This window comes from Camelus dromedarius, chromosome 7 (genome assembly GCF_036321535.1).
Source record: "Camelus dromedarius isolate mCamDro1 chromosome 7, mCamDro1.pat, whole genome shotgun sequence".
In the NCBI taxonomy this organism is placed as follows: Eukaryota; Metazoa; Chordata; class Mammalia; order Artiodactyla; family Camelidae; genus Camelus; species Camelus dromedarius.
In genome coordinates this window covers 46,061,528-46,081,061 of record NC_087442.1, presented here as the reverse complement: position 1 = coordinate 46,081,061, position 19,534 = coordinate 46,061,528, and the positions used below count along the sequence as shown (strand labels likewise).

Sequence of the window (19,534 nt, the reverse complement as noted above, 5' to 3'; positions counted from 1 at the left end):
ATTCAAAGCAATATTAAACCTTTTCAAAGGCCAGGAGAAACAGATCATTGAAAGTTCTTCCAAAAACATAAGGAAAGCCCAACCCAACGAAGGAATCTACTATACCTTCGGGCATAAAAGGCAACATAGTTCACTATGACATCCTTTTCCACTACAAAACTGAGTATTGCCAGCTTCAGAAGAGAATAAATTTCACTGTGGAATTAAGTCAGTAGTGTTACCAAAAAAGGTAATTAACTTCTTTTTTGAGTGGGAGGTAAGGGGGAGGCAGGCAGACAGACCTCCTTCTCCATGGGCATAGAGAAGAACATGTCAGTCACCAGCCGCTTTTATGCACTCTGGGGCTCTCCAAATAAAGCCACATGTGTCCCAAGAAACAACACTCTCAACTGGGCATAAACTGTAACGTCCAAACTTCACCGTGCTGCTTTAAAAAGATTTCTTTGAAGGGAAGAGAAAAGATTCTCTCACTTGGGAGGTCAGATAGCACACAGTTCCAGGACCCAGTGCGGAGTCTGTGTCCCAAAGACTCCCAACTCAGGCTGTCAGAGAGCAGATAGCACAAACTATGTATGTGCCATGGCTAACTGTGTATATGCCTCCGCTAACAGCCAACGAGGCAGGGTTCCTGACCCCTCAAACGACAATGCTCCAAACTTGGACATAGCTGAAGGATCAGGAGAAACCTAACTGCAAACAACAGCTTTCTCATAACTAAAATTCTACGTTTCTGAATTTTAAGTCAACCACTGTAACTTTTCTACGCACAAAGTTTAACATTCAGCTATATCGTTTAGCGGTCTGCTGAGTTCAGGGGAAAACATTATAGTATTTTCACCAACTCACCCATATATGTGAGACGTGTGATGAACAACTGTCATCGTAATTATTCAAAACATATGCATTCAGTTTAAATGGAACTCAAGGCTGTTTACTTCACCTGTGTATGACTCAGGATTCCCCTTTCCCATCACTATGTGACTCTGCTCTGATGCTACTGTCTAAGAGTCATTCCGAAGATGGTAAGTAGTTTCATTAACTGGCAGCACTTAATTACGCTGCTAAGTTTATTGGGGTAGATCACAGTGTAGAGCTGAAAGGGCCCTGAGACAGAGAATAAATAATTTATCTCAAGGATGAGGGAGAAAGAAATGAGACCCAGAGAAGTTAAACTTATCCAATGGTCCACAGATACGGATCTGAAAAACAGGTGGACTAGAGACCAGAATGCTAACCCAGCTTGAACAGTAAGTAAGCCATGTAACCGTGCAAAGGCCATGTCGTTGTTTGGCATTCGTAGCCTCCTCACCTACGAAACTAGAAGATTAGATATGGGCCCTCTCAACTCTAACCTGCATGTCTCAAATCTCCTCTTTCTTACGTCTAGACCTCACTGCTGTATATCCCATAGGTCCTAACAAAATGAGGCTGTAAATTACTGTAAAAGTCATACCATTGTGCTTTCTCTTGTACCAAGAATAAGAGGATGAGACACACAATTCAGCAATAATTACCGGAAGCCTGATCACACCACTGCAGGAATCCATTTCAACAAAACAATTACAGACAAAGCCTACGCATTTACCCACTAAGGAACTTCATTTCTAAACTAGTTCCAAAAGGAAAAAAAAAAAAAAAAAAAAAAAACACCAACCTGCAAAAACCAAAACAAAAAACTGCCAACAGCCTATATGTCCAGTAGAGGCCTAGACAGAGACTGTGGGGCGAATCAAATATCACATAGAGATTAACTCTACAGAATGATCTTTGGTATTTTAAAAGTTGTAGTGTGTGGGACAAAGTCTGCCAAATTTGATGGAAAACTTAACAGCGGTTATCTCTAAACAGCAGAAAGGGCAAGAAATTCCTTGACCTCACTGCTTGGCCTATTTTTCCTTTTTCCAGAGTAAATCTATTTACATAATTTTCAAAGTTTAAGGGTAAATATCCTCCCTTTAGCGATCAGCCAAGTTGTGTCAAACACTTCTAGCCACAACTGTGTGAACCTGACACAGATCCACCTGAAAAGATCTGCAATAATAGCTTCAAAAAATCAACTATATTCCCATTTCCCAACAAAAAAATAAACATCAGAAATAAGTACCCTAAAAAATAAAGTTTAAGAACTAAATACCTACAAATTCTAAAGGGTTATTTCTTTGTCACACACTACAAATCTTCCAATGACTAATATCTGTCTTTGTGCTACAGGAGCATCCCCGGAAGATGGAAGGAAGGAAATAGGTGTTCCAGAAACCCAAGTCTCTCACATCCAGGAACAAGAAATACTACATATATACTTCTGGCTTTAATAATTTTTTTGAAGTTTTCATTATTTTTACTCATTTATTTTAATAAATCAATAATTTGAGGCTTAAGGCTAAAACAAAGGTATATATTTCCTAGTAATATGTGTACTATTAACCTTAAGATTTTTCCTAGCCACAAGGTGGCAGGAATTTCCATGTTAAATTCTGTCTTAGAGAAATAGCCTTATTGAGGAATCCCCTTAAAGTTGTCATTCATAGAGCTTTAAGTAACAAGAGGCTTTTGAACTAAGTCCCTAACTTCTGATTATCAGTAGCCAATCATTTTCTGAAATGAAGTATCCTGCACAAAAACAGGGTGTTATCAAAAGCAATGAGAAATGCATAATAGCTGCTAGCTTAGGAGCTCTCATACCTTTTAGATATTACGATAAGTGTTTGAGGTACTGTCAGCCTCCTTCAACAGCCTCAGTGAGCTAAGGACTATAATTATTCCCATCTTCCAGACAGGGCTGAATTATGACAGATTAACTTGACCAGAGTCACAGCTATAAAAGGGGCACAGGGAATCCATTCCTTGGAACTGGACTATGGAACACACCCTCTTAACTTCCATGCTCCACTCACATCTGCACAAGCACATTCCAGTTACACAGATTCTCAAGAAATGATTACTTTAAAAAATAAAGGAAAAAGTAATGTCATCTTAGTCCTCATTACCTAAAGAAGGGAGCTTTGGATGGCTGCCAAGGAAAGAGCACGAAGATACCACGCCAGGGTAGTTTAGGCAGCAGACAGGCATTCCAGACCGAGAGCAAGCTTGCAGGGTTCAGTGGAGCAAGTTCTGGACGGACCAGCCTCCCCAGCTCAAGCCACTTCCAGCTGCACTACAGGCAGCTCAGAACCAATGGGTTGAATAAGAGTTATTATTTACCAGGTGCCAGGCCAGTTGATAAGACCATTGTCTATAAATATGGGCATACATGTTAGTTCTTGTCAACTCTCATTCTGTAGCTGAGAAAACTGAAGCTCAGAGAGGTCAAGATTACAGTCAGAGCTGCCTGACTCCATGGTCCAATGCCTCTTAAATAAAATTGATTCTCCTCAAAGAATAATATACTCTGCATCCTTTTAGATGCAATTTTCACAGTATTATACACAGAACTGATTTGTCCATTCTTTAAATCTATTAACTTTCTCTGAATACCCATTTGTTTTCTAATTCTCTTTGATCTTTGGATTTCTGAGGGGGAGAAAACCCAATTTCTTACAAGGAAACTCAACTTGGGCAGGCATTAAATCAAGTATTCCCTCTCCCAATACTCCTTCACCACTGGGAGGTACATCCTTGAGCACAGAGGCTGTACCTTTATTCACTGGTAACTTTTGGTCAATAGCTGTTACTCAATAAATGTAAATAAACTGACTCTTAGAACAAAGGATGTGATGACTATTTCCCTCACTGAAACACCCAATTTATTTGTTTAGATTATGCAATTACCAAAGCTACAAATTCCCAACAGTCTTTCCTCCCTCCTTGTGATAAACAGGACCCTGTCAATCTCCAATGACCACCAGGAAGTACTGAAGTGTCTCCACACTCAGCTTGCTGTCATGTTAGGATTATTTTCAGCAGTTAATTCTGCCTTGACCAGCAGCCTACCCTGCCTGCCCCTTGTACTTTTAATGCTTTGGGGATTTTTTTTAAGTGGGCAGGGGGTGCTAAATGTCAACCTGTCCCTATTAAAGTTCACTTTAAGTCTCTTCAAAGTTGTGTAGGTGTGTCTCCAACACGCGTTCTCCCACACGACTACAGAACATTAACTTCGTCATTTTCCCTCTTACCTAGCTAGCCTCACATCAATTACCAAATCAGGCAATTAGAACAGGCCACTTGACAATCTCCAGATATCCTTGGGTTTATCATGCTATCCCGTATCTTCCATCTAACAGAGAGTTAACTCTACCAAGTATCTATTAAAGGTCTTTGTAAAGACTGAAACATGTAAATGAATGGAGCCTCTGCATTCCCACTGCTCACTTTTGCCCCCAACCTACTTGGGGTATAAAACATGAAATTTCCTTATATGATATTGTCTGAACAATAAAGTTTGTAAGAAATACGTTTATCTGGCAAATCATACCACAGCTTCTATAATGTCCTCAGATAAACTGTTAACATTTTTAAAATGAATGAAGGATACAAACAGAATGAAAAACAGAGTAGTTTAAAATACATTGAATCTTATATTAAAACATTAAAAGTAAATCTGAAGTCTCGATCACGCAAAGTGAAATGAACATAATTAGACAGATGCTACTTATCACCTACTTGATGGGCAGTCTGATAAAGCCCAGTGTTAGGGAGCAGTAAGGAGAAATGGACTCACACAGTGCTGGTGGGAATTTAAACTAGTTCAAGATCTATGAAGGGTAATTCATCAATATCCAACAAAGTTTTTTAAATGCACATAAATTTTGATTCAGCAAATCTACTTCTAGGAATTTACCCTACAGCTATACTCACACACATAGAAAATGACTGCAGAAAGGGATTCACTATGTCATTGCTCGTAACTGCAACAGACCAAAATATCCAATCTGGGACTAAGTCAACTCATATCCATAGAATTAAGTTATATCCAACTTGAAGAGATATATTTATATGTATAAAAATACTCAAATGTTATGGTCTCGTTTGTGTAAAAAGGAGAAAGAATCCACACATATATTAGTCTTCATATGGTTATCTCCGAGGAAGGGAACAAGGTAATTGGGGAACAATACTAGGACAAAGATTTGCACTACATGCATCTTCAGACCTTTAAAATTCATAAGCATGTGAATATTACCAACTTAAAAAGTAAAGTTCCACCTGTGTTATGCGAATTTCCATCTCCTTCCCAGCCCTATCTTTCTTTTCCTAGTCCCTCCATGTGTGGGTACTGCCTTTGGTAACCTCACTGTATTCCCACTCTTGCTGCTGGTTTTGCCTTTCCCCTTTAGGGCTCAGGGTCAGCGAGCATGGTCTTTTCCTTTCATCTTCCCTACACAGAGGACAGTCTGTTCCTGCCTGCACTTTAGCTGGAGGTGGTTAAGACTTCCACGGTCTGCTGACACTCGGCACTGTGCTGCTGGGCACTATGCCACTGATCTATCAAAAGCAGCATTTGTGGGACCCTCATTTCCCCTTTCTAGTGGCTGTTCATTAGATCGCCCCCAAGCCTACAGAATTACCTTTTCCTAGAGGAGATTTTTTTGATCTATGAAATTTTGCCTGTTTGTTGCATTGAAATATATTTTTTCTACCAAATTACAGTAATCCAATGTCTGCACACTCAAATGACAATGGTAATCATTAAAACATCGTTGAACAAGAAAACTTAACATTTAAGACTGCCGTTAATTTAACACATGATCAACTTACCAGCTTTGGATAAAACAGCAGCAATATATGTATCATACCAATAAGAAGGAAAAAAACAAGTCTTTATGTGATTTGGCAGTGATACCCAGGCCCCAAGCTTTTTGCCAATATGATAATAATTCAGCTTCATACTTTATCACTCTATTATTGGTATTAAAGATACACTGAAAATGTAATAAAACTTAAACCAATGCAGTTTCTTATTAGACATTCAAACTTAAAAAGAACTGCAAGGTCAGACTTTGCAAAATAAAGTTTATGTCTGCTACCCACCAGCCCAAAATGTAAGTACTATATTTAACCTAGTTACTGCATAGAGATAAAAGGTTTCAAACTGCTTACTGTCTAGCTTGGTCCTTGCTGGAATAGGTTACATTTACGACTGCAGTTTCCGAGTCAGTGTTCACTAGAGGAAGAGAAAAATGAAGAGAAAAAAAGATTAGTTTTCTTTCTACCTTCTTCCTTTTACAAATTTGAAAGCAATTGAGAAGACATGTACCTTGCTCACAGCTTTCCACCACTCCATACTGGACTAGTAAACTATCCAGCACCTATCAGGAGGGGGAGAGAAAATTATAAATTTTCAGTTTCCCATGTTATTAGCAAGGACAGAAATATGCTTTAAAATCACAAAGTATTGTGATGGAAATGAGCCACAAAAAATTAACTGGGGTTTGGGACTACAGAAGTGAGTGAAGGGCCCCACGGAGAGCATCTGGTAGGTCCTTCTCTCCTGCCTATCTTGAGTCTTCTAACTTCAAGCTCATTTAACCAAGAAGTAAAGGGGCTCAGCTGAAGTGTTCAGAGCTACCGCTGCTGGCTCCTGAGGCTGCATGACAAAGCAGCATATAGTTCTCATGCACACATCAACACATCGACTTACTTCCTCCTTTCCTAGCAAATCACGAGACAAGGGCTCGTTAAGTTTTATCTTTAAAATGTTCCTTTTCAAAGAACTTCCTTGTCCAGCTACAAATGATATATCAGAACAGACTACTCTCAAGGCAGGACAGCAAAATAAATCATAAGAAAGATATTCTACCCAGAGTCTTGACTAAAGACTAACCTAAGTGGTTTATCAATACTTGGACAGTAAAAAATATAAAAAGAACATTTCTAAGAAAAGACAAAAAGTGAACATTTCTAGTCTACAGTGAGTTGGAAAATGTACAATTTGAAACTATCTTCCCTTAGCTGCATTATTTCAGATACATGTTATTCTAATGAGAGGCTATTAAAATTGTCAGTAAATTTTATTAGAGTATCAACTTCAGTTGTCTATGTCAGTATAAACCAAATTCAACTACCCTTCATTTTCAAGAACTGTAACAAGTTTTTCTTGAAAAGTAAAACAAAATGAGCTTCTATTAATTTATAGGAAAACACTTACTCATCAACTTTATTGCAAAATTTGAAGGACAGTCCCTTGAGAATGTTTTCTGGCCCCCAGAACACAATAAACCATTAAGAAACACACTAAATAAATTTCTTTTTTTTTCTTTTTCTTTTTTTCTAAATAAATTTCTATGGTAATTTCCTACTAAAGTTAAACATTCCTTTAGAAGAAATTGCTTAATCTTAGTGGGACCTTTCAGGTTTTTACTTGGTCTGTTGAGTCCAGGTTGATATCTATAGCAAGGTTTGTCTGGAGATGAACTTTTAACTTTTTTCTATTTTAAATAAGGTTAACACCTATTTGTAAATGGAATGGTTAGTATTTTCATCGTTAAGTTCTGACATGGTGAATTTCCTTTGGGTGGGGCCTACCAGTAAAAGCCCACTGATCTTTACCTCAAATTATAGCTACTGTTAAATCATAAAGCTTAATTTTTTATTTTTAATTCAGAACACTTAACTGGCTACATAAAATTTCACTTTTCTGTCTCAGCCATTAGAATGCACGCTCCACGTGAACAGGAATTTTTTACTCACTATACTAACCCCAGCACCTAAAATATATAGGTACAAAAAAAGACATTCAAAAATTTCATAAGCTAAGTGACTACTTCTCAGGAGGAAATGCTAGTATAGCTTATTAGGAACGGCACTCTTCATAACAGCGCTCACCTGTTTTAGATGTAAATTTGCCGTGCATGTAATGTTGATCATATTATATTTTATAAAGGCCAAAAAATAGGAAATCTTTCACAATGCCATCCAAATAGATACTATGCAATGTGTAATGCCTTAAATTTTTTTAAGCAGCAATCTACCTATATTTTTAAAACTAAAAGAAAAATTTAATACAAAAAAAGTTTTACATGTAAATTTATAGACTTCTAACAAGGTATTTAATTCATTCAATCTTAAATAATTAGAGCAGCAGGAAAGGTACATCTACCATTTAAAATTTAGTTTTCAAATGAAAGCCACTCTAATAGTAGAGCTTTATAGACACTTGGATATCTTGAAGGGCAGGGGGCACAGAGGAGTGTGGAGACATAGGAGGAGGAAGGTAGGAAGTAGGGGGTGATTGCCAATTTAATATGTTAATTAAATAAACATCATTTGTAATTCTTCCTAAAAGCAATTTGTTCACTAAATACATTAGTCTCCACGTAGTTTAGCTTATACCACGTTAACTTTTACTACTATAAACACTACAAAAATTAAATACTATGACTTGTAAACAATGCTGACTAAACCTGCAAAAATGCTAATGAAACTAATGTTCTCCAAAAGGCCCAATGGCAAAGTGACATATAAATTATATATGTATTTATATATATAACACACAAATATACACATATTTATATGTCTATGATACATATATATACACAGACATAAATGATACAAGTAAAATTTTTTAACTTAAATTGAGGAAATATACATCAAATTTTTTACTGCATGTATCATATAAAGTTAAATTTATGTTCAAAACAAAAGTTGCTTGTAAGAGTTACACATTCTATTCCTAAATAATAAATGCTGCTGGCTGTCAACTATCCCATGTGTAAAATCTCAAAAAATTACCAACTACAATCCTATATGCTAAAAATGATGTATTTTATTGTATGAAAATTATACTTCAATAAATCTGACTCTAAAAACAAAACAAAACAAAACAAAAACCCTATACTCCCTAAAAAAAAATAAGTCAAGTATCAATCTTGGTACCCAGTTGAGAACAAATTAATAACATAACGATTTTTACCTAGACATCATAAATGGATTTCAATGGGTTTTTGATGTCATATCTCTGAAGCTTTATGCGGGTAATCACAATTGAGAGATGGGAGAAGAACTGTCAATAGCCCAGTCAGATAGAAGAACTGTCAATAGCCCAAATCCCAAAAGGGTCTCCAACCCCCAAATGATTGAGCAATGCTATAGTAACCAGATTTCCTTCACTCTATTAAGTAGGCGTTTGTCTGACTGTGCTGTCAGGCAGAACTACTAAACTGTACCACGCCGCTCCAACGCACCGCACTCTCAGAGTACGTACGTACAACTTATGCTTGATAAGTTCTGACGTTTTGACTCATCCTGCATTAACCAGGAAGACAGGATAAATGTTTTTATCTGTCACATAAACCGCCTACCCCTAGCTTCTTGTCTCCTCTCACTTACTAGAACATCTTGTATTTTCTACATCTCCCATCTATCTCAGCCACAAGGGTTTCTTTTAAGAAGTTTTGTTTAAAAGTTAAAGAAAAAACAAAAATACTTCCACTACGCTTTTCCAACATTTTCACAAATTTCTTAACAAACCCAAATTTTTATTCCTAACTGAATTTATTTTACTCAAGCAAGAAAGGAAACATTTCTCTAGGCTTGGAAAGTTCAAATTTCACCTGGAGGAGAAAGAAGATATCTAGGCAAATTAAAGCCTCAGAGGAAATGTCTTGCTGGAATTCATCCTTTTATATATTTAGGACTTAAAAAGCTCAAATGTTCAACTTAAAAAAAGTTTTTTGTAATTATTATTATTTTTAGAGGAGGTGCCGGGGATTGAACCCAGGACCTTGTGCATTCTAAGTATGTGCTCTACCACTGAGCTCTCCCTCCCTCCCCCTCAATGTTTTCTTTTTTTAAACGTTCATCCAAAAGTAGAAATAGCAAAGAAAGGATCACATGATAAATGCAAAGACCATCACTTTCCTTAAGATAGAGTAAGTAAGATCATTCATAATAAAGTGGAAACAATCAAAATGTCCATCGACTGATGCATGTATAAACAAACTGTGGTACAGCCATACAATGGAGAACCATTTGACTGCAAAAAGGAATGGAATACTGACACATGCTGCATGGATAAACCTTGAAAACTTAAGCGAAAGAACTCAGTCACAAAAGGCCCCGTATCACATATGACATGTCCATTGTAGGGAACGCTACAGAGACAGAGTAAACTAGTGCTTACACAGGGCTGGGGACAGTGGAAGGGTGAAGGGTGACAGCTATCAGCTTTTTTCTGAGGTGATGAAATGTTCTTCAGTTGACTGTGATGATGGTTGTACCTATCTGTTAACATTCTAAAAAGCCACTGAACTGTACTCTTTAACGAGTGAATTATATGCCACGTGAATTTTATCTCAATAAAACTGTTAAAAATAACTAAGATCAGTATTATTCGATAATGGCCTCATTTTTTAAAATCTTACAGTATCACTGAAGCACAGTGAACTGCAAAAAATTTGATCAGTTTTGCCATTACATATACACTCATGAAACCATCATAATTAAGATAACGGTTTCTTCTCGCCCCTCTTCAATCAAGTAGCCTAGTTTATTCACACAAGGAATGCCAAATAAAGAACTGAAAAACTATCTTTGTACCTTACACATGGTCAGACTTCCTCTCCCACAGAAGCCCCACCTCAACTCCCAACAAAACTAGCTATATTTCAGCTGACCCTCTATGGGCATGGAGTAATTCAGGCTGTGCAGATTTATCTACTGCTGATGACTTATTCTTTATACCCACTGCTCAGGTCCCATCACCTCTGAATTATCTGAACCATGTGTCTAAATGACATCCTTGCCTCCAGCCCACCACCCCATGGCTATTCTCCTGCCAAAAGTTGCCATTCTTTAGTGTCTTCAAAATGCCAAACTTCCACACGGTGTAGGAGGTCATCGATGATCTGGTATTGCCTACCCCTCCCATCATCGTCAATACACAAAGAACAATCCTACACTGCATGTCCCAATAGCATTTCTAATAAATACTGGTACAAACTTCAAATACAAAATAATTTTTAAAGATATCTCCCTTAGTATCAATTTGTCTAAACTGCTGCCATTAAGATTACTTGGATAACATTCAAACCATTCCCTGACACCAAACTCTGAAAGACTTTCAACTCAAGAAGGACAACGTACACAGACCAGGTCACTGACAACCTCACAAGCCATGTTGCACATCATCTTCATCACTGATAAACCCCAGAGGGAATCTCAGCCTCCAGCTGGACCTTACAGTTGGAACTAACACATGGACCTTCCAGTGTCAGAGGTCTCACAGCTTTCTAGCCATCCTCAACTTTTACAAGTTAGCTCCTCTGACAAGGGGAGGAGACTATAATTTAGCATTCCATAAAATCACATGATCAGAGCAACTAAGAGAGAGAATATTTCAAGTTAGCATCCACCCAAACAGATCTCAAAGTCACAGAGGAAGATGAGTACCAGGAGGAACCTTATTCAAGCAATGCTTGAGATCTGACATCTCTGCCCAAGGCCAATACTGAGGCCATTTTTCTCTGTTACTGCCCTTTACGGTAAGTGGCAACACCATCTACAATTATGTCTGCCAGAAAACTTGCATTCAGCCTCGATAACTGCACCTGCATCTCCCTCAAGCTCCCCAATAGTCCACCTACCTATTGCTGCCTCCTACCTATTGCTCTGGGCCAGCCAGCGCTTTCTTTTGCCACCACACCAGACCAAGCCTCCATCATCTCTCTCTGGACTACTACATGTTCCTAAATTGTCTTCCCATACTCATTTTTGTTTCCACTTATTTATTCTCTTAACAGCTAGATCTGCGTTGTGCAGTGTGATAGCCACTGGCTGGCTACCTGTGGCAACACTACCTACAGCTGTGTATGCCGGAAACTTGGCTAATCCACATCTGAGATGTGCTTAAGTGTAAAACAAGCACTAGATTCTGAAGCCTTAGTACAATAAATATAAAATCTCAATTCAAAAAATACTGATTGCTTTTTAAAATTGAAACATTTTAGACATATTGGGTTAAGTAAAATATTATTAGTTTTTACCTGTTTTCTACTTCTTTTTTTTTTTTAAGTTTTTAACATGACTACTAGAAAGTTTTAAATCATGTAAGTGGCCTGCACTATTTTTCTGTTGGACAGTACTGGGCTAGACTGATGTTTAAAAGCTGAGCTAATCAACTCACATCCTACTACAAATTCTAAGAGCTTCCCTCTGTACTGGGGATAGGCTCCTAATCCCTAGCAGGTGCCCTCAGGGCCCTGTGTGACCAGCCCCGTCATCTAACCTTCCCACTGCATTGGCCTTTTTTTAGTGATAAATTATGGGTGATAACATTTACACGCTTTCTAGTAGCAGCACTGCCCCAAATACTTAATCTATTTTAACTTATTTAATCCATACAATCCTGAGAGGTAACATCCCATTTTATAGATGGGTAAATGACAGCATGGGGAAGTTACATAGTATTGGAACTTGGATGGATGAGTAAGTGACGGAGAAACGACTTAAACTCCAGCTGTCAGATTCCAGAGCTCATACCCATACCTGGTCAAGCAGATTGCCTCATTTTCCTCTACAATTAAAATAAAATGTAATGGTACAGACTGAAAGCGGTTCAATCCTTACTTTGCTGGAAGATCAAAACCTTTCTTTAGTAGGCCAAGAACTTTATCAACCCCCAGGGTCAGGAAGCTTCCCCACCCATGTTCCAAGTGCTGAACACTGTATTTTTATGTACCTCAACCAAATGGAGATATTAACCAGCATTAACTTATTCTACATTTTACTAACAGAAATACTGGTAAAAACACTCTAAGTAATATAAAGTTAGGGTCCCTTTTGACTAGGTACTAACTTCCAAACTGGTTACCTCTTCCAAATGCTAAAAGAAACCACCATCAGTTTGGGGGCTCTCTAGGTATTTTTAGAAGTATGTGTGTCACATGAAAAATATGATCAAAATCATTAGACAATAAGGAAACGCAAATCAAAACCACAATGAGATACCACTTCATACTCACTAGAACGGCTGTAACTTTACAGCAAGTCTTGGCAAGGATGTGGAAAACTTAGAACCCTCACATATTGCTGAGAGGAATGTAAAATAGTGCAGCCTCTATAGAAAACAGTACGGCCGTTCCTCAAATAAATAAAAAATAGAATTACTGTACGATCCAACAATTCCACTTCTGCACATACACCTGGAAGAATTGAAAGCAGGGTCTCAAGTAGATTTTGTATACCTATGTTCACAGTAGCATTATTCACAATCACTAAAAGGCAGAAGCAGACCATCCCAGGTCCTAGCATCTTACCCACTGCCCCTATTAAAGCTTATTTAAAAATAAAAAACATCTCAAGACGAAAGGGGTTGGTTCCAAAGTAAATAGTGTTAAAAAAAAAAAAAAACTAGTCCTTCAGATGTGCACTAGATATTCAGCTGGGTTCTATGGGCCTTATAATAAAATATCTGTAACTGATGAATGGATAAACAGTATATGGTGTACTCATATACTGGAATATTGTTCAGCCATAAAAAGGAATCAAGTACATACTATAAACATGGATGCACCTTGAGATTATGCTTAGGTAAAGAGGCTACATATTGTTTAATTCCATTTACATGAAATATCCAGGACAGGCAAATGCATAGAGACAAAGAGTAATGTTTCCCAGGAGCTGTGAAGAGGCTAGAAGGGAGGAAGGGCAGTGACTATTAATTCTGTGGGTTGCCTTTTTGGAATAATGAAAATGTTCCAGAATTAGACAGTGGTGACAATTCCCAACCTCGTGAATACACTAAAAAAAAAACTGAATTGTATACTTTAAAAAGGTGAATTTCAGCACAGTACTAGACGCCTTAGCTACAGCATTCAAGAAAAAGAAATAAAAGGGATCTGAATTGGAAAAGAAGAGGTAAAATTGTCACTATATGCAGATAACATGATACTGTATATAGAAAACCCTAAAGATGCCACACAAGAACTACTAGAGCTGATCAATGAATTCAGCAAGGTAGCAGGAAACAAGATTAACATACAGAAATCTGTGGCATTTCTTTACACTAACAATGAACTATCAGAAAGGGAAAGTAAAAAAAAAAAAAATTCTTTTAAAATTGCATCAAAAAAATAAAATACTTAGGAATAAGCCTGACCAAAGAGATGAAATACTTATATGCTGAGAACTATAAAACATTGATAAAGGAAACTGAAGATGATTCAAAGAAATGGAAAGATATCCCATGCTCTTGGATTGGAAGAATTAGTAATAGTTAAAATAACCATACTACCCAAAGCAATCTACAGATATAATGTGATCCCTATCAAAATACCCATGACAGGAGAGTAGCAGAGGGCATGCTTAGCTTGCATGAGGTCCTGGGTTCAACCCCCAGTACATCCTGTAAAAATAAATACATAAACCTAATTACCTACCCCCAACAAAAAAAAAAAAAAGAAAGAAAGAAAGAAAGAAAAGAAAGAAGAGAAAGAAAAGAAAGAAAAGAAAAGAAAAGAAAAGAAAAGAAAAGAAAAGAAAAGAAAAGAAAAGAAAAGAAAACAACTCTTTAATTACTCATGACATTTTTCACAGAACTAGAACAAATAATCCTAAATTTATATGGAACCACAAAAGACCCAGAATTGGCAAAGTAATCCTGAGGAAAAAGAACAGAGCTGGAGACATAACTCTTCCATACTTCAGACAATACTACAAAGCTATAGTAATCAAAACAGCATGATATTGGCACAAAAACATGGATCAATGGAACAAAATAGAGAGCCCAGAAATAAACCCACACACTTATGATCAATTAATCTTTGACAAAGGAGGCCAAGAATATACAGCGGAGAAAAGATAGTCTCTTCAGCTAGTGGTGCTGGGAAAGCTGGACAGCCACATATAAATCAATGAAGTTGGAATACTCCCTCACACTACACACAAAAATAAACTCAGAATGGCTTAAGACTTAAATATAAGACATGACACCATGAAGCTCTTAGAAGATTACATATGCAAACATTCTCTGACATAAATCATAGAGATGTTTTCTTAGGTCAGTCTCCCAAGGCAATAGAAATAAAAGCAAAAATAAGCAAGTGGGGCCTAATTAAACTTGAAAGCTTTTGCACAGCAAAAGAAACCATAAACAAAATGAAAAGACTGAACTGGGAGAAATTATTTCCAAATACAACCGACAATGGCTTAATTTCCAAAATACACAAACAGTCATACAACTTAGTAACAAAAACAAAACAAAACGAAAAAACCAACCCAATAAAAAAATGGGCAGAAAAACCTACATACACATTTCTCCAGTGAAGACATACAGATGGCCAAGAGGTATATGAAAAAAGGCTCAACATTGCTAATTATTAGAGAAATGCAAATCAAAACTACAATGACGTATCACCTCACACTAGTCAGAATGGCCATCACTAAAAAGTCTACAAATAAATGCTGGAGAGGGTGTGGAGAAAAGGGTACACTTCTACACTGTTGGTGAGAATGTAAACTGGTACAGCCACTATAAAAAACAGTATGGAAGTTCCTCAGAAAACTAAAACTAAATTTGCCATATGATCCAGCAATCCCACTCCTGGGCATATATCTGGAGGAAACTCTAATTTGAAAAGGCACACGCACCCCAGTATTCACAGTGGCACTATTTACAATAGCCAGGACATGAAAACAACCCAAATGCCAATCAACAGATGAATAGATAAAGAAATGGTAGTATATATACAATGGAATACTACTCATCCATTAAAAAGAATTAAACAATGCCATTCGCAGCAACATGGATGGACCTAGAGATTACCATACTAAGTGAAGTCAGCCAGAGAAAGACAAATATTTATGCTAACACTTATATGTGGAACCTAGAATAGTGCAAATGAACTTATTTACAAAACAAACAATCTCACAGACTTAGAAACCAAACTTATGGTTACCGAAGGGGAAGTTGGGGAGGGATAAATTGGGAGTATGGGATTAACAGATAAACACTATTATATATAAAATAGATAAACAAGGATTTACTATATAGCACAGGGAACTGTATTCAATATCCTGTAATAAACCATAATGGAAAAGAATCCGAAAAAGAATACATACATGTATAACTGAATCACTTTACTGTATGCCAGAAACTAACACAATGCTGTAAATCAACTATACCTCAATTTAAAAAGGATAAAAAATAAAAATATGAATTTTATGGTATATCAACTATAGCTCAATTTTCCGAAAAAGAGAATGTTTAAGACATAACAGGATATAAACTTATACAGACAACATGGCTCAACCATGTAGAAAAATGCCTATCACACTGGATTGAACCAAGAGTCATACAACAATACAGCCATCAGGAGAAAGAGATTTTTTTTCTCCTTTCCTTGTCACTTTCCAAATTTTCTACAATAAACATGTAATTTTATAATCAAGCAAAAATGAGATCATCATTAACTTGGATTATATTGGCCTTCAAATTGTTTTCAAAAAAAGCAATGCCAAGAAAATAGTGTTCTCCTCTCCTATCCTTAAGGCTTTCCTTGGATAGAGTACTGGAGAAACAACTGAACAAAGGGCAAAGCCAAAAGCATGAATTATTTGGGAACTGGGCAGAGAAAGGAAAGATGCTTATGACGTCAACCCACACTGCAGCAGACCTGAACATCGCTAAGCCAAGGTCAGACTGCTAGAAGAGAGTGGACTGGTGACAGAAGTCAAATGGAATCGCTTCGGTCCATTGCTTGTTTCCCGTGAAAGACATGTATTTCATGTTTAGCTCCTTTTGAACAGTGAGGTGGGCAAGTCATCACAATACTGTCAAGCTAGTGACAAAAGGAGTCTATATAAATGTCCTTGGAATTTCCCCATTCTGAAACATACTGGTCGGGTAGCGGAGGAGGGTTGACCACAGTTTTGCCACACTCACCCATTGATCTCAGTCTCTGGTAGACTGTGTTCAAAATTGAGGCATCACTTGGAGCCTCAATATTTGCAATTCTAAAAAAACTGCTAACTAAGCTCTTAAGTATTGCTTTTGATTCAAAATTCTGTTGCACAAGCTTTTCACCCAGATCCGACCCCTCTGATTGTAACATGATCTTGTGTTCATGAGGTTTAGAAAAGATTTCAGTCGAACTTGGATATCACCTGTTACTGATAAATTGGGACTAGAAGTGGGCATGCTCAAGTAATTTTAAAGGCTTTAATAGGCAGCAAATGTCCAAGAATAGTCAAGGAAAAGTTATACTTAGAAGAAGACAATTTAGTTAACCTCAAACTTTAGGAAATCAAGTCTATAGTATACGTGCTGCCAAAGCGAGCAGGGAAATCAAGTCTATAAAACAGCAAGTTCAACTCTCAGAGGCTCTGTTTACTCGCCAAGTTCACCAAGGATTTTTAAAAGATATTGGAGTTGGGGGGAGTGCCTCAATTTTCTGATCTTCAGACTCCTCCTCCTGCTTCCTTCTCCAGCTGCAAGGATTCCTGAGTCCTGTCTACAACTCACCACTCCCAGCACAAACTTGGTTTGGAAACTATGCTCTATGGCTTCTACTTGGTCACTTCAAAACATACTTCCACATACTTGTTATCCGCTTGGCAACTCTACATCTCTATTATTGCTCAGTGAATCAAAGTCTTATACAGGCATATTTCAGAAGCAAAACCATGGGCAGCTCTCCACATCCTAGTAGCAGAGGGCGCCAAAAATCTGAGTACCAATTTCTAAGATGTGTTAGAAGATTCATAACTGGGTAATTTCCTCAAATATAGAAAGCTATTTCAAAACGTTCAGCCATTACATTACAACAAAAATCCATTATTCTATTTGAATTTTTAATTTAAAACCCTTGAGGTTCCCCGTGGCTCTTAGGGGGGAAAATCCATGCAATTTAATATGGTTCAAAACTATTATCATGCCTCCCTCGCCAACCTCATCTCTCATCCAATCCCAACTAATTCCACAGTAACCATCTTTCAAATAAAACACATTTTTGGTCCTATTACCCTCTGGAATGCAATCCCTGATCACTCCCAGTCTGGGTTAACCTCCTGTACTGGGTTGAATAAGGTCCTTTAAAAATTCATGTCCACCAGTACCCATGAATGGGCTCTAATCCAATGACTGGCATCCTTGTAAGAGCAAAAATTGGACACAGAGACACACAGGTGGAACACCACGTGTCCATCTAGGTAGATTCTGGAGTGACGCAACTACAAGTCAAGTAATACTCACGACTGCTGGCAACCACCAGGAACTAGGAGAGAGGCCTGCCGGCACCCTTGATTTCAGACTGCTAGGCTCCAGAACTGTGAGAGAATCCATTTGTGTTGTTTTAATCCTCCCAGTTTGTGGGAATTCATTATGGCAGCTTTATGAAACTAATATAATCCCCATCCTCCACAGTAAGTACTTTGTACTTAACCCTGGGACTTATCTTTACTATAACAGTCCATTCATCTGCCTGTGTTGGAATTAAGACTCCTCACCTCATTGCTGTCTCTTGACTAGGCCTTAGCACACAATTACAGGCTCTGGAAATTCAACATGGCAGCAGAGAACCATGTCAATGGCAGCTCTATGTACACACACAGTAATTAACCACCAAATATTCTCTCAGTTCTTCACATCTATTAGTGCCTTTAATCATCTAGACAACCATCAAAGGTAGATGTTAACCCTGTTTTCAAGATGCAAAAACTGAACTAAGAGGAAAGGTCACGTGCCCAGTGAGACAGCAAGGACATGGGGAGTCAGGATTTAAAATCCCCTCAACTCTAAAGCCAGTACTCAATACATTACATCATCCATTTCTCTGAAAGGCACCATCTTGAATGGAAAATGATTCTTCAAAAGCTCTTCACACCAACATCAAGGGCAGAAAGTGGATAAATATAAATGTAGAAGCTGATTGACAGGCACAGGAAGATTCACTGTATACTCTCTACTTGTTTGTTTGTTTTTTTTTTTTAACATTTTTTCATTGAGTAATAGTCATTTTAGAATGTTGTGTCAAATTCCAGTGTAGAGCACAAATTTTGACTTATACATGAATATACATACATTTATTGTCACTTTGTTTTTCGCTGTGAGCTACCACAAGATCTTGCATATATTTCCCTGTGCTATACAGTATAATCTTGTTTATCTTGTATACTCTCTACTTGTATACACTTATGTAGAGAAAATGTAAAAGTTCTTCACACTCGCTGAAGTGATGCCTGATTTTTGCAATCTACTTCAAAAGTCAAAGTGACAAATTAAGTATCAGTATTTCTCAACAATTTTAATAATCCTTGGGGAAAAGTGTAATATTTGTACCACTCATTAAAATTTCACTACGTAACAGGCACTACCCAGGTCATTATCTCTGAATACAACAAGGAAAGGTTCACAGCTGCTTCTCTGTATTTCAGAGAACAGCACAGACTTTCCTGAGTAAAATGAAATTAGATCTCATCAGATTTATTGTTTCCAAGATTAAGTTTCCCAGTATTTCAACTATGCCATAAGAAATGTTCTCTCATTTTTTATATTCTATAGACAAAAACAAAATTTTAATTTTTCTAGCAGTTTTTCTAAAATTAAAAAAAACTTAAGCATTTTATGTCAGAATTTAAATCATGACCAAAAGTTTAGCTAAAT

The 19,534-nt window shown here is 37.3% G+C and overlaps 1 protein-coding gene across 4 annotated transcripts in view; it reads right to left on the bottom strand.

The window, feature by feature from the left end:
• Nucleotides 1-19,534, bottom strand: part of IGF2BP3 (insulin like growth factor 2 mRNA binding protein 3) — a 121,924-nt gene that overhangs the window by 33,150 nt on the left and 69,240 nt on the right. For all 4 annotated transcript variants that reach the window (XM_031455046.2, XM_031455047.2, XM_064487505.1 and 1 more), the window contains exons 4-5: nt 6,194-6,245; nt 6,037-6,100 (exon numbers count right to left, since the gene is read on the bottom strand). In XM_031455046.2, the coding sequence (XP_031310906.1) occupies nt 6,037-6,100; nt 6,194-6,245 (116 nt within the window). The remainder of the gene's footprint in view (nt 1-6,036; nt 6,101-6,193; nt 6,246-19,534) is intronic.